The 12497-nt window shown below is 43.0% G+C and overlaps 1 protein-coding gene across 5 annotated transcripts in view; it reads left to right on the forward strand.

The window, feature by feature from the left end:
• Positions 1–12497, forward strand: part of Frmpd3 (FERM and PDZ domain containing 3) — a 151634-nt gene that overhangs the window by 107070 nt on the left and 32067 nt on the right. For all 5 annotated transcript variants that reach the window (XM_051141715.1, XM_051141717.1, XM_051141718.1 and 2 more), the window contains 5 exons: positions 2182–2301; positions 7489–7625; positions 7955–8081; positions 9785–9874; positions 11948–12127. In XM_051141715.1, coding sequence (XP_050997672.1) covers positions 2182–2301; positions 7489–7625; positions 7955–8081; positions 9785–9874; positions 11948–12127 — 654 coding nt within the window. The remainder of the gene's footprint in view (positions 1–2181; positions 2302–7488; positions 7626–7954; positions 8082–9784; positions 9875–11947; positions 12128–12497) is intronic.

Consider the following 12497-nt stretch of genomic DNA (forward strand, 5'->3'; position numbering starts at 1 on the left):
GCATGTGTTATGTATATGTATTTATGTGTATATATATGTGCATATGTATATGTGTGTATGTGTATTTATACTGCTGTGAATGGAACCAAAGGACTTATACATCACTCTTCCTCTTAGCTACAGACCAATGTTACCTAAGACAGTTAGTATTCATCTCCAGATAGCGACTGATGCACTGTGTGACCTAACAAAGGCATTTGTCTTGATCTCTATTGGCAACTGTCCCATTTTCTGGAAACACCACCTGCTAGAACCTTCTCCTTCCTAAGACGAAATTTGGCCTCTTAGATGAGGGCTGTGATACAGAAAGGTCAGAACTAGAATCAAGTGGTAGTTAGGAATGGACTACATTGGGGCAAGAATAGATTGCACCGGGCATAGTGGTGCACACCTTTAATCCCAGCACTTGGGAGGCAGAAGCAGGGGGAATCTCTGTGAGTTTGAAGCCAGCTTCATCTACAGAGTTTCAGGACAGCCAGGGCTACACAGAGAAACCCTGTCTCAAAAAAAAAAAAAAAAAAAAAAAACAAAAAAAAAAAAAAAACAAACAAACAGGAATAGATTGCACATTATCTCCATCGTCTTCCAAAGTAGAGGAAGACAAACTATCTCATCCTCCTAGCCACACTTTATGGGGAAAGACTGTTGAAATCTAGGTTTTCTGGATGGCATGTCACCAATAGCAAACCACCAGGGAACATCAGAGAGGTGAGCAGGCCAGCCAGTATTTCCTGGTATAGGGTGGGAACAAGCTGAAGGGGGAAAGTAGGAAGAAATAGCCTTTAGAAAGTCTGTGGAAGCCAAACAAAACTCATAAACCCAACACATCAAGATAGCACACTCCTGAAAGCTAGCACATGAGAAATGGGGGGCAGGTGGATCTGTAGTATGAAGTCACCCTGGGCTACATACAGAGTACCTCAGTAGCAAAGAAACGAAGTTGGGCAAGCAGCTCCTCGGTGGATCATTTGGCCAGCACACACCAGACTCTACAGATCTCTCTTGCTGTTGGGCATGGTGACACACATCTGTAGTCCCAACCTTGGAAGGTAGAGGCAGGAGGTCCAGAAATTCAAGGTCATCCATGACTAGACATCGAGTTTGAGTGCAAGGCCTGCCTGAGCCACATGTGACCCTGTCTCAAAACAAACAAATCAGATTCACACAGAGAAAGAAGGCAGTTTTCAAAAGATTCAAGTCTCGGCTCGAATACAATATAGGCAGGAGAGGAAAGGCAGTGCCTGTTTGGAGAGCTGAAGCACCTCCTATCCCCGCCAGTAACTGAGCCCCGGAGACAAACTTGTCCCAAGTGGGATTTCAAACATACACCATATGTATATGGAATCTAATATAATGATCCTTATTCTCCATCTTCCAGCTTCAGCGATTACCAGTATATTACCAGCGTGTTTCATCTGTATCTCCAAATGAGTCTTTCAGGCTTTGCTTCGAACTCTCTAGGCATCAAGTAGTCTGTAAGATGTTAAGCCTGTCTGCAAGAAGAATTGGATAGATTCTCAGTAGCTCCCTCTTCCTACCTCCCATCTTAGCGCTTAGACTCAGTTCTTTTTGAGGAGCGGTGAGACAACTGGCTCTTGTCCTCAAACTTGTGATGATCATCCTGCCTCAGCCCCCCAATACTGGGATTATATAAGCATGAGTTACCACATAGATCCCATTCTTGATCAAGACCATGTCCTAAATAAGTGATTTAAAAAAAAAAAATACTAGGCACAGGCAGGCATGGGACACACACCTTTAACCCTAGCACCCAGGAAACCAAGGAAGGGAGACCTCTATGAGTTCAAGACCGGCCAGCCTATCTATATAGCAAATTCCAGACCAATCAGGTCTGCAAAGTGAGTCCCTGTCTCAAAAAAAAAAAAAAAAAGCTTCATTGATAAGTTAACAATTTAAAAAGGAGTAATTATAAATGAATACTATAGTAAGCGTTCTGAATTGTTTAGTTCTTGGATTTTCTACTTTGGACTGAGGTTATCCATGAGTAACTGGAATCAGGGAAAGGAAACCCTAGGATGAGAGACGAATGCTGAATATGAATTTCCCAGGTGAGCCTAGCTCATCCATAAGCTCTACTCTAGGAAGCCACCAAGCTGCTGGCCAACTTCCAGTCATTAATTCTATGGTTTCTTCCCCCACCCTCTCCCCCTTGGGTCTCAGGTGGTGCAGCGGACACACTACCATGGGATGAAATGCCTCTTCCGAATAAGCTTCTTTCCCAAGGACCCCGTGGAGCTGCTGCGTCGGGACCCTGCTGCTTTTGAGTACCTATACATCCAGGTAGAGTCTGACTTGGGGACAGAAAGATAGACCAGTGAACAAGCAAACAGGCAGGCAGTTCTGCCACCAAAATAAAGTTGCTATGTAAGTTCAACTTCCAGGTTGCTCTGAAGGACCTTTCCTTTCTTGCTACTATTGAAGTCCATGGTCAAGTTGGCTGCTCTGGTGACTTGAATTTGACTGTGAAAGCACTATCTACATGTCCACACAGAGCCCATCAGGTTTCAGAAACAAGCAACCCTAGTAACTCTGGTACTTCCACAGAATCCCAAGGTTTAACAAGTTCTTTCAGGTTCTGTGAACTCTCACCTCCCTCCCCGCTCCTCAATACCTAGGTTCAGTAAGGAGATGATTGGGAACTCACTCCACTCAGAAATATTTATTGAAGCCATACTCTGGAACAAGTTTTGACATTCAGTGTTGAAGAAATCATAGAATTCTTTCACCAGAATTCCTATATCAGTAAATATAACCTCAAACAGGGTTCAATATCAATAAAGACATCCAAGAAGCGGTCTTCCAGCCCCACATGAGAGAAAGACAATGAAGGTGTCACAGAGAAAAAGATATGTGTATACTCTTAGCTGTAAAGAATGAATGAATGCTTGCTATGTAGTAAGATGGAAAAGGGGGTGGGGGGGAGAGACTCGTATTCCAAGCGGAAGCCCTTGCATTTTCAAAGGCATGCTGAGGGGAAAAAAAAAGAAAGCAAATGATTTATTGCAGCTTCAGTACAGGATGTAATATAAGAAGCAATAGAAAATGAAATTGGAGAGCTAAGAACCAGGGAGTGAATGTTTGGTAGGCCGTGGAGAGTATAGAATTTATTCTGGTAGCTGGGCAGTGCTTCTCAGAGCGGGGGGCCCTGAACCAGCAACAGCAGCAACTGGAAACTTGTTAGATAGGCAAATTCGATATGATTGGTTTTAACAAGCTCCATGAGATTTTTACAAATGAAATAAAGAAAGCAAACAAACAAAACAACAGCAAGGCCTCATATATCTCAGGCTGACCCCAAATACACTGTGGATCTTGAGGATAACCTTGAACCTCTAATACTCCTGCTAACACCTTCCAGGTGCTGGGTTTAGAAGCAGGCATTACCACATTCTGTTCTCCATGAGAGTTTAGTATTCTCCCTGCCAAAGCCTTTGAGAAGGTGGAACCACTTCAGGACAGTGGGTCCTTAACCATACCTACACATTTGAATTATCTGGGAGGGGCCTGAGAGATGGCTCAGTGGTTTAGAGCATTGGCTCTTCTTCCAGAGGACCTGGGTTCAATTCCCAGTACCCACATGGTAGCTCACAACTATCTATAACTCTAGTTGCAGAAGCTCCAAGGCCTAGACACATATGTGGTATGCAGATAATTATGTAGACAAAACACACATACACATAAAATAATTTTTAAAAAAAGAAATATCTAGGAGCCTTTTAAAAAATTATCTAGGGCCAGGCATGGTGGCGCATGCCTTTAATCCCAGTACTCAGGAGACGAAGGCAGGCAGATTGCTGTGAGTTCGAGGCCAGCCTGGTCTACAAAGGGAGTCTAGGGCAGCCAAGGCTACACAGAGAGACCCTGTCTTGAAAAAACAAAAAAAAAATATCTAGGATATATAATATATGATTTATATATAATTTGGAGGATTTACAGATTGGAAGTGGAGCCCAAAAATTGATGTTTTTCAATTGCCTCGAGTTATTCTAATGTATAGTCGAGGTAAAGAAATCTTGCTGAGGAGTGGGTAAGAATGATAAAAGGAAAGTCACCTGGTTATCATCCAAAGGAAAAATGATGTCCAGAATCAGGGCTGTGATTGATTGTGATTGATGGGGTGTGTGGAGTGGGATCCCAGGGAGATTTAAAGGCTTTGATTTGCTGAGTATCAGTAGCAATGGTATCAGTCCTTACATAGGTGAATAAAGACAGTGCCATAAATTTGGAGCTAAGTTCATTTTAGGGCATGTTGGGTTTTTGGTGCCCACAGAACATATGCAGCACTTGCTGAGAAACAAACAAACAAAACAACCCCTCAAACTTCATCTGTCTCGGAGGGTGACACCTGGGACTGTGCAATGAGAGACATTGTGGCTGTCCTTTCTGCCCTTTCTGACAACGTAAAATGTTAGGAACATTTCTCAGCCTTAGGTTCCTTAACCAAACCTCTAGGGGGACAATGGATTCTGTGGTTTAGTTTAGTTCTCGTTCTGTTTGCCTTAAATTTCTTCATTCAAACTTCGAGGGATTGCCTTGGTTCTAATATTTTGGAATTTGATGAGAAGATCATGACCAGCATATTTCTCCACTCTGTGATAATATGGATTTCATCTGGATTTCTTTCTCAAAAAAAAAGTTGTTTTTTGTTTGTTTGTTTGTTTGTTTTACTAAGGTCTAATTGGCACATAACAGGATGCATATGTTTAAAGTGAACACAATGATAAATTGTCACTCAGAGCCGTCACCACAATAAAAATATTGACCATATTCAATATTCACTGGCATTTCCTCAGGCTTCTTTGTAATTCATCCCCCACGCAGCCTCTGACTGGCTTTCTGTCACTATAGATTTGTCTTCATTTCCAAGAGTTCATGCAAATTAAAACATACAATATGTATACTTATTTTGATCTGGCTAATTTTCTTCAGTATAATGATTTTGAGATCCGTCCATATTGTTGAGGGTATCAATAGTTCATTTTTATTTTTGAATAGTATTCACAGTAGCATAATTTGTTACACATGTTGGACATTTTGGAGTATTTCCATATTTGTGCTATTACAAATAAAACTCCATGAGTAGTCATGTTCAGGTCTTTGCATAAGCATTTGCTTTCTTTGCTCTTGGGTAAATAGCTAATAACAGAATGGTGTGATTAGTTTTCTGAAAGAATTTCTAATACTATTTTCCAAAGTGGTTGTACCATGTAGCATTCCCTACCCCTTCGTGTTTGGTATAGAAGTTCTACCTTCTCCACAGTCTCTCCAACTCTTGGGATAGTGAGTCTTTTTTTTTTTTTCACATTAGTCATTCTAATAGTGTATAATAGTACCTCTGTAAGTTTTCCATTTGCATTTTCCTAATAACAAGTGGTATTTGATAATTTTCCATGTGTTCACTGTTGTGAATCTTCTGTGATGAAATGTCTGTACAAATCATTTGCCTGCCTTTTCATTGGGTTATTTGTTTTCTTATTATCAAGTTTTGAGAGTTCTTTATGTATTCTGGAAACAAGTCATTTGTTGGATATGTTATTTGCAATTATTTCCTCCCAGTCTGTGTCTGGTCTTTTTGGTCTCTAAACAGTGTCTTTCACAGAGCAGATGTTTGAATTTTGATGAAGTCCAGTTTGTTAATCTTTTCTTTTATGGGTAGCATTTCTAGTGTCATATCTAGTAAATATTGTATCTGTATATATTTGTGTGTGTGTGTGTGTGTGTGTTGGCATATTGATAGACAGCTGTTGAGACCCCAACATTGAAAAGCCTACCCTTTCTTCACTGAGCTGCCTTTACACCCTTCTTAAGAAGCAGTCTGTATAAGTAAGAAAACATCTAAATCTAGTGGGAAAGCAGTTGCCTGCATATCTGTAGATCTATTTCTGAACCTCTATTCCGTCCCATTGATCTACCTGCCTATCCCTATGCCAGCAACACAGTCTATTGATAACTGGAGCTTTATAATAAGGCTTAAGATCAAGTAGTGTTTGTCCCCAACTTTGTTCTTCTTTTGAAAAATTGTTTTCATTCTAGGCCATCTTGGTAATTTCTACTAAAAATCTTAATATGACTTGGATTGGAATTGCACAGAAACTGTAGATTGATTAAGAGAGAACTGATGGCTTAACAATACTGAGTCTCCCCCCCCCCCATGATCAAACTATTTCTGCATTGATTGAGGTCTTTAATTTTCCTCAGCAGTGTTTTCTAAGGTATTGGTGTATGATTTTTTTTCACACATTTTTGTCAGACTTACCTATTATTATTCATTTTGATGCCATTATAAATGATTTTTATATTTGTTTTACTGCTGCTGCTGCAGCTGCAGTTTTTGAGACATAATCTAATTCTATAACTCAGGCTGGTCTGGGACTGTGTAGCCCAGGCTACTATTGAACTAGTGAGCCATCATCTTCCCTTAGCCTTCCAAGTACTGGGATTATAGGCATGAGCCACCGTACCGAGAAATAACTTAGATTTGTAATTCAGTTTCCAATTGCTTATTGATAGCATATAGAAATACATTTTTATCATGGTTTTATGCCTTGGAATTTTGCTATTCTCAGCAAATAGTTTTAACAGAATCTACAAATAGTTTTTGTAGATTCTGCTGAATTTTCTGTATAGATAAATATTAAGTGTTGGGGGTTTTTTCTCACTCCCTCCCCTTTTGGATACAGTCTTGATCTTGACCAGGCCAGCCTAGAATTCACTGTGGGAGTCCAGGCTAAATTTATAGGCATGAGCCACCACACTTAGCTGAAGTGTCATTTAAAAAAAAAAAAAAACAACTCTTTTTCGCTGCTATAGTGATACTACTGTGGCTCTATAGTCCCTTAGCCCATTGTATTACAACCTCAAACAAAAGACAACTTTTCAAAGGAAGGTGGAGTCATTGACTGCCAGGGTGTTGACTCTTAAGAGTTTGGAAGGTTATCCTGCACTTACTATCAAATACAAGGTGTTTCCCCTAAGATAGCATAACGAATATTGACTCATCACTATTTTGGTCCTTTGGGCCTCAAAGAACAGAATATCTGCCCCATCCCGCAATCTACCTCTCACCCTGGGCTTCTGGATCAGAGTCCCACAGAGAGCCTCCCCCAATGTCTTTCTCTCCTTGTCCTCATCTGGACTAGTAGAAGAGCCTGGTACGACTAGTGGTTGAGTGCAGGACATCCCCTCCCAAAAGGTTCAGTGTCTCTTATAACAGAAGAAAGAAAGGTCTCATTCGCACATAACCTGGACTCTTCTGTCCACTGTGTTTTATTGTGGACCTGCCACTAAGAGCCAAGCAAATAGTGTCCCTGTGACTCAAAGCTCCCCTGTTGTCTCTTCTCTTTTCATTTATCCATCATGGCGTGCTGGTGGCATGAGAGTTTTCTGGGCTCCAAGGGCATATCTAGGGAGCAGAGAGGAAAGGGATGTCTTCTTTAACTGATGGCTTTGGTCTGCCCTCTCTCACAGAGTCGTAATGACGTTATCCGAGAACGCTTTGGAATGGACCCCAAGCCAGAGATGCTTTTGGGCCTTGCTGCCCTCCACATCTATATCACTGTCTCAGCCACTCGGCCTAGTCAGAAGATCACACTCAAGAATGTGGAGTGAGTTGCGAAAGGGCCCTTCTGGAGGGGACAAATAGCTTTGTTTAAAAAGGTACAGTGGTTGAGCTGTGCTCTGCTTTTTAAGGTCATAGCCATTCTATGGGGGTAAAAATGTGAGTCCCCGGTGTCTATTCCCCGTACTTTAGAGCTATAGTTTCTGCTGGGTACACGTGGCCATGGGCTGCCTATCCTTATCCTTCATTTTCTTTTTTCTTGTCTCTGTTCTTCCTTCTTGCCTCTCAGAGTTTCTCAGACTTTTCCTGACCATCTCTATCCCTTGATTCCACTTTGTCTCTCTCCCTAATCTCTGGCTTTTCTTCTGTTTTTAGGAAGGAGTGGGGCCTGGAACCCTTTCTTCCCCCCTCCCTCCTGCAGGGCATCAAAGAGAAGAACCTTCGGAAGTCTCTCTCTCAACAACTGAAGGCCCACCAAATGCATCCTTCTAGCAGCACCAAGGTACCCAGGGGAAGCCATCAGGCACCATGTTCAAACACTGGAGACCTCAGAGGGGTCCTGGGTGGTACTCTGGGGATCCCCATCACTCTTTCTGACTGGGGTTCACAGTCCATCATTCTTTCTTACTCAGGTACATATTTGACTTGGCCTCTGCATTCTAGGACACACCAGTCTTTGCCTCTGAGGGACTTCTTTCCCCGCCTCCTCTCGCCCTGCTGAGCCTTCTTAGGCTGCTAGGACTCCATCTGCTTTGTGCTTCCTGCCCAAGAGGCTGGAGGATGGTGACAAATACTAGAATCAGCATGCAGATGTAGACAGGCGACACAATCACCCCCATGTATGCCACCCATTCCAGATTTCTTGAATTACCAACTAGCTTCCCTTTTAAGATGCAAATTTCCCCCAGAGAGCTAAGCTATTCCCACCTTACTGTGCATGTTTAATCAGATTGGTTTTTTTCTTGGCTGAGAGCACCAGTGCTCACCACCATCTCCATAGCAAATTTTTTTTCTATGCATCCTCAGTGCTCTACTGAAGAAAGCCTGGCTTTAGCCCTTGAGTTAGGCATAGTCAAGTAGGGAAATAAAACTATCATTCCCAGCACAAAGCAGCAGGTACTGGTGGTACTCAGGAGGTATTCAGGAGAGACAGGAGCCAAGCCCAGGCTAGGAGAGGAAGACTGGTATGTTTAGTACCAGAACTGAGACCTGAAAGATGGACAGATAAAGAGCTTATCTAGATGAATTGCTAGAAGACTTTTCTGAGCTGGGAGATCCATCTCTACAGGCCAGTCATGGTAGCGGGGAAAAGAACTATTCAAAGTTCAGCCTATGCAAAGCTACAGAATATTAGAGGCATGGAGCTGGTGGGGGTAAAGACAGGAGGGAGACATGGGAGGTTAGCAGGAGCCAGTTTCTTGAAAGGCTTTCTGTGCCATATTCTATAGGTACAAGTCTATAGGAAGCCCAATTCTATAGGCAGCAGGTAATCATGGAGTTGAAGCAGGAGCCTGATGTGATTAAATTTACTGTATTTTAGGATGTTTCCACTAACACTTAGTGGAGGTAACTGAGGGAAAGAAGCAGACCCAAAGCCCTGACACGGGAAGGAATGTCAAAACAGTGGTATAGAGGGAAAGAAATGGATAAATCAAGAGGAAACCAGGGAGTAAAATAAACAAGATTTTGTGACTGTGGTGGCCCTCAAATGAGAGGATAAAGGAAGAGTCCTGTCTCTGGCTCAGTTGCTCCAGACATGATGACAGAGACCTGGAAGCTCAGCTGAAGAGCAGGTTTGGGGCTGCAGGTGCTCAGTATGAAAGCACCAAGTGGTACCTCAAGATGGAATGTGGTAATGTCAATGGGACTCTAAGGAGCTGAGGAATCTTAGGAAAGATGCATAGATTAGGTGGATGTTGAAATTGGAGGCATGTGGTAAGATTGATGCAAGAACAGACAGCGGCTTGGTGCTTTAGGTATGGGGATCAAGAGGTCTGAGGAGGGCTTAGAAAGGTAGGTGGGAAGCTGGAGGTGAGAGCCATCCATCCTAGAATTTCTTCCAGAGTTACCCAGGCCCTTCTCACTTCCATGGAGTGGGCTAGTGACTAGTACCTGCCATAAGAAATTGAGACTATACTTGGAGAATGTGGGCTTCTTTCTCTGTGCTCCTCTGGATCCTTGTTTCAAACTGGGTTGTTTCCACAGGGCTCCGCAATTCAAGCAAAGCTCCAGTACCTTCGAATTCTGAATGAACTTCCAACCTTCACTGGTGTTTTATTCAACACAGTAGGCCTGGTCAGTGGGACAATGGGATGGGGGAAGGGGGCAAAGTGTGTACGTTGGGGAGAGGGGACACCAGCCCTTTGTTGAAGGGACAATTGTTCAGTCAGCTCGCCTATTCAAAACATCCACTACATCTATGGATTCAACCAACTGCAAATCAAAAATAGTCGAAGAAAAAAAAATGTGTTGGTACTGAGCGTATACACACGCCTTTCTTGTCATTATTCTCTAGACATAACAGTATAGCAATTATTTACACAATATTTGCACTGTGTTAGGTAGTGTAAATAATCTTGAGGGGATTTCAAGCATACATTAGAGTCAGATGTGATGTTGTATGCTTGTGATCTCAGCACTCTAGAGGCTGAAGAGCAAGGATCTTGAGTTCAAGGTCAAGGCCATCCTGGGACCTATGAGATTTTGTCTCGAAAGTACACAAGAATACATATGCAGACTATACCATTTTATATAAGGAAGTAAGCACCCATAGATTTCGGTATCTACAACAGAGCCCTGAAACCAATCCCCTGTAGATAATGGGAGCCAACTACATCTGCTTCCAATGACTCATATCAATCCTTTTTTTACACCCTCCCCCTCCATTCCAGAGTTTGACAACCCTTGTCTATAAAGGGCCAGATAGCAAATATTTTTGGCCTTTGTTGATGGATTAAATGGATGTCTGTAGCAGCCAGTCAGCCTTGCTGTTTTAGCATGAAAACAACTACAATGTATGAACAAATGGATGCTGCATTGTGCCAGTAACTATTTAAAGACAGAAATTTGAATTTCATAGAATTTTCATGTGTCAAAAATATGGTTCTTTTGACTTCTTTCCAGCCTTTTAAAAAAATGTTTTGAAACTTTATTTTTAACCTTTGGGATATATGAAATAGGTGAAGGACCACATTTGACCCATGGGTCATAGTGTGCCAACCCCTGTTCTATTTCTTTGCCTTTGCATATACATACTTCTACAGTCCCCTAGTTCTGGTTTCCTGAGTCCCCATACTACCCCCTGCCTACCCAGCACCTGCACTACACATCAATGCTGTGGGGCAGGGCTCAGCTGGCATCATCCCTAAGTCGGCTCCAGTCTAGTTGACCCTAGTAAAAAGAAATTCAAATCATCTTACTGATTGGCTCCAGGTGCTTGTCATGCTCCATGGAACATGCTGTCGAGCTAGCATGGCACACTGGAGAAAATCTGCTTATCAAAGTGCCTGTAGGCAGACATAAGAGGTTCCTGGGGTGATGTTAATAGCAGGGAGTGGGCCAGCAGAAGGCTCAGGTTTGATGGCTTCAAGCAGTTTGTCAGCAACATTTAAGGGAATCCAGTCCGTCAGACCTACAAGCAGCCATTTGTACACTGGGATTTGTAGAACACTGAAAGGCCCCTGGCCCCTCCCTTCATGCACACATACCCTCAAATCTCTCTTCCACCATCCTACCATTGCACAAATGCCTACTAGTCATTCCTTTGAATCCAGGCTTCTGGACCATCTACTAAAGTATAAATCTAGGGGGTCCTTTATGAAACAACCATGGATGCCTTAGGCAAAACTCTTTTTCCACTTTGGCTTTGGCATTGGGTGAGAGGTGAAAGTTGGTGGGGAGGGGCGGTTGGGGGCATGTAAAAGCCAGACATAATGCTGCATAGTCAGGCAAAAGGACTGTGTAGGAGCTTTCCGTGGCTTTTGCAGCAACTATGGAAAGTACCTAGGGGCTTGATGAGGGAAAGTTCTCTAAAGGTACCAGAAAAAAAAACAGTCTTCTTCACCTACATCACAGTTTTGTTAAAACCAACCCTGCTGCTGCTCACTTAACTTATTGCTGTAGCTAAGGTTTGATTAGGCTGAGGATCACGGATCCTGTATCAGGGAGGTCCCAGACCATTTCCCCCTCAAGGTTGCCATTTTAACCCTGGCATTGAGCCCAGGTATTTCTCCTCCCGTCCCTGATTCTTCACACACCCCAGAAGAACCAACATAATACACGCTTTCTCTTTCTCATTGCCTCTTCTGCCTGGACCTTTTCTCCACTTCTATCTGTGAATGTTGTCTGCCTGGCACACTTGGGCACTAGGACGAGAAGCAGTCAGCCACCACTCTCCTGGTTGGACCCCGTCACGGCATCAGCCATGTTATTGACCTCAAAACCAACCTCACCACTGTGCTGTCCGAGTTCAGCAAGATCAGCAAGATCCAGCTGTTCCGGGAGAATCAGGGCGTGGCTCGAGTGGAGACCAGCATCATGGATGCCAAGGTAAGCCCTGCTTTGCAGTGCTGCTTCTCTCCAGGAACACCCCTGAGGGACAAGGAAAGAGAGTTAGAGCAAATGAACTGAGGCTCAGCGATTCTGGGGTGCCTTGTCCCTAGAATTCTTTGTCTTCATCGCTTCCCTTCTCCATCTTCTAAGACTTTTAGACCACCTTAGAGGACAGTCTGCATGTCTTAGTTACTGTTCTATTGCTGTGATTAAGATACCATGATCAATACAACTTAGAAAAGAATGCATTTATTTTGGCTTTGCAATTTCAGAGGGTTAGAGTCCATGACCATCATGGCAGGGAACATGGCAGCAGGAAGGCTAGCATAGCTCTGGCGCAGTAGCTAAGCACTCACATCTTCAGGCA

The sequence above is a fragment of the Acomys russatus genome, chromosome X (assembly GCF_903995435.1).
Source record: "Acomys russatus chromosome X, mAcoRus1.1, whole genome shotgun sequence".
NCBI lineage: Eukaryota > Metazoa > Chordata > Mammalia > Rodentia > Muridae > Acomys > Acomys russatus.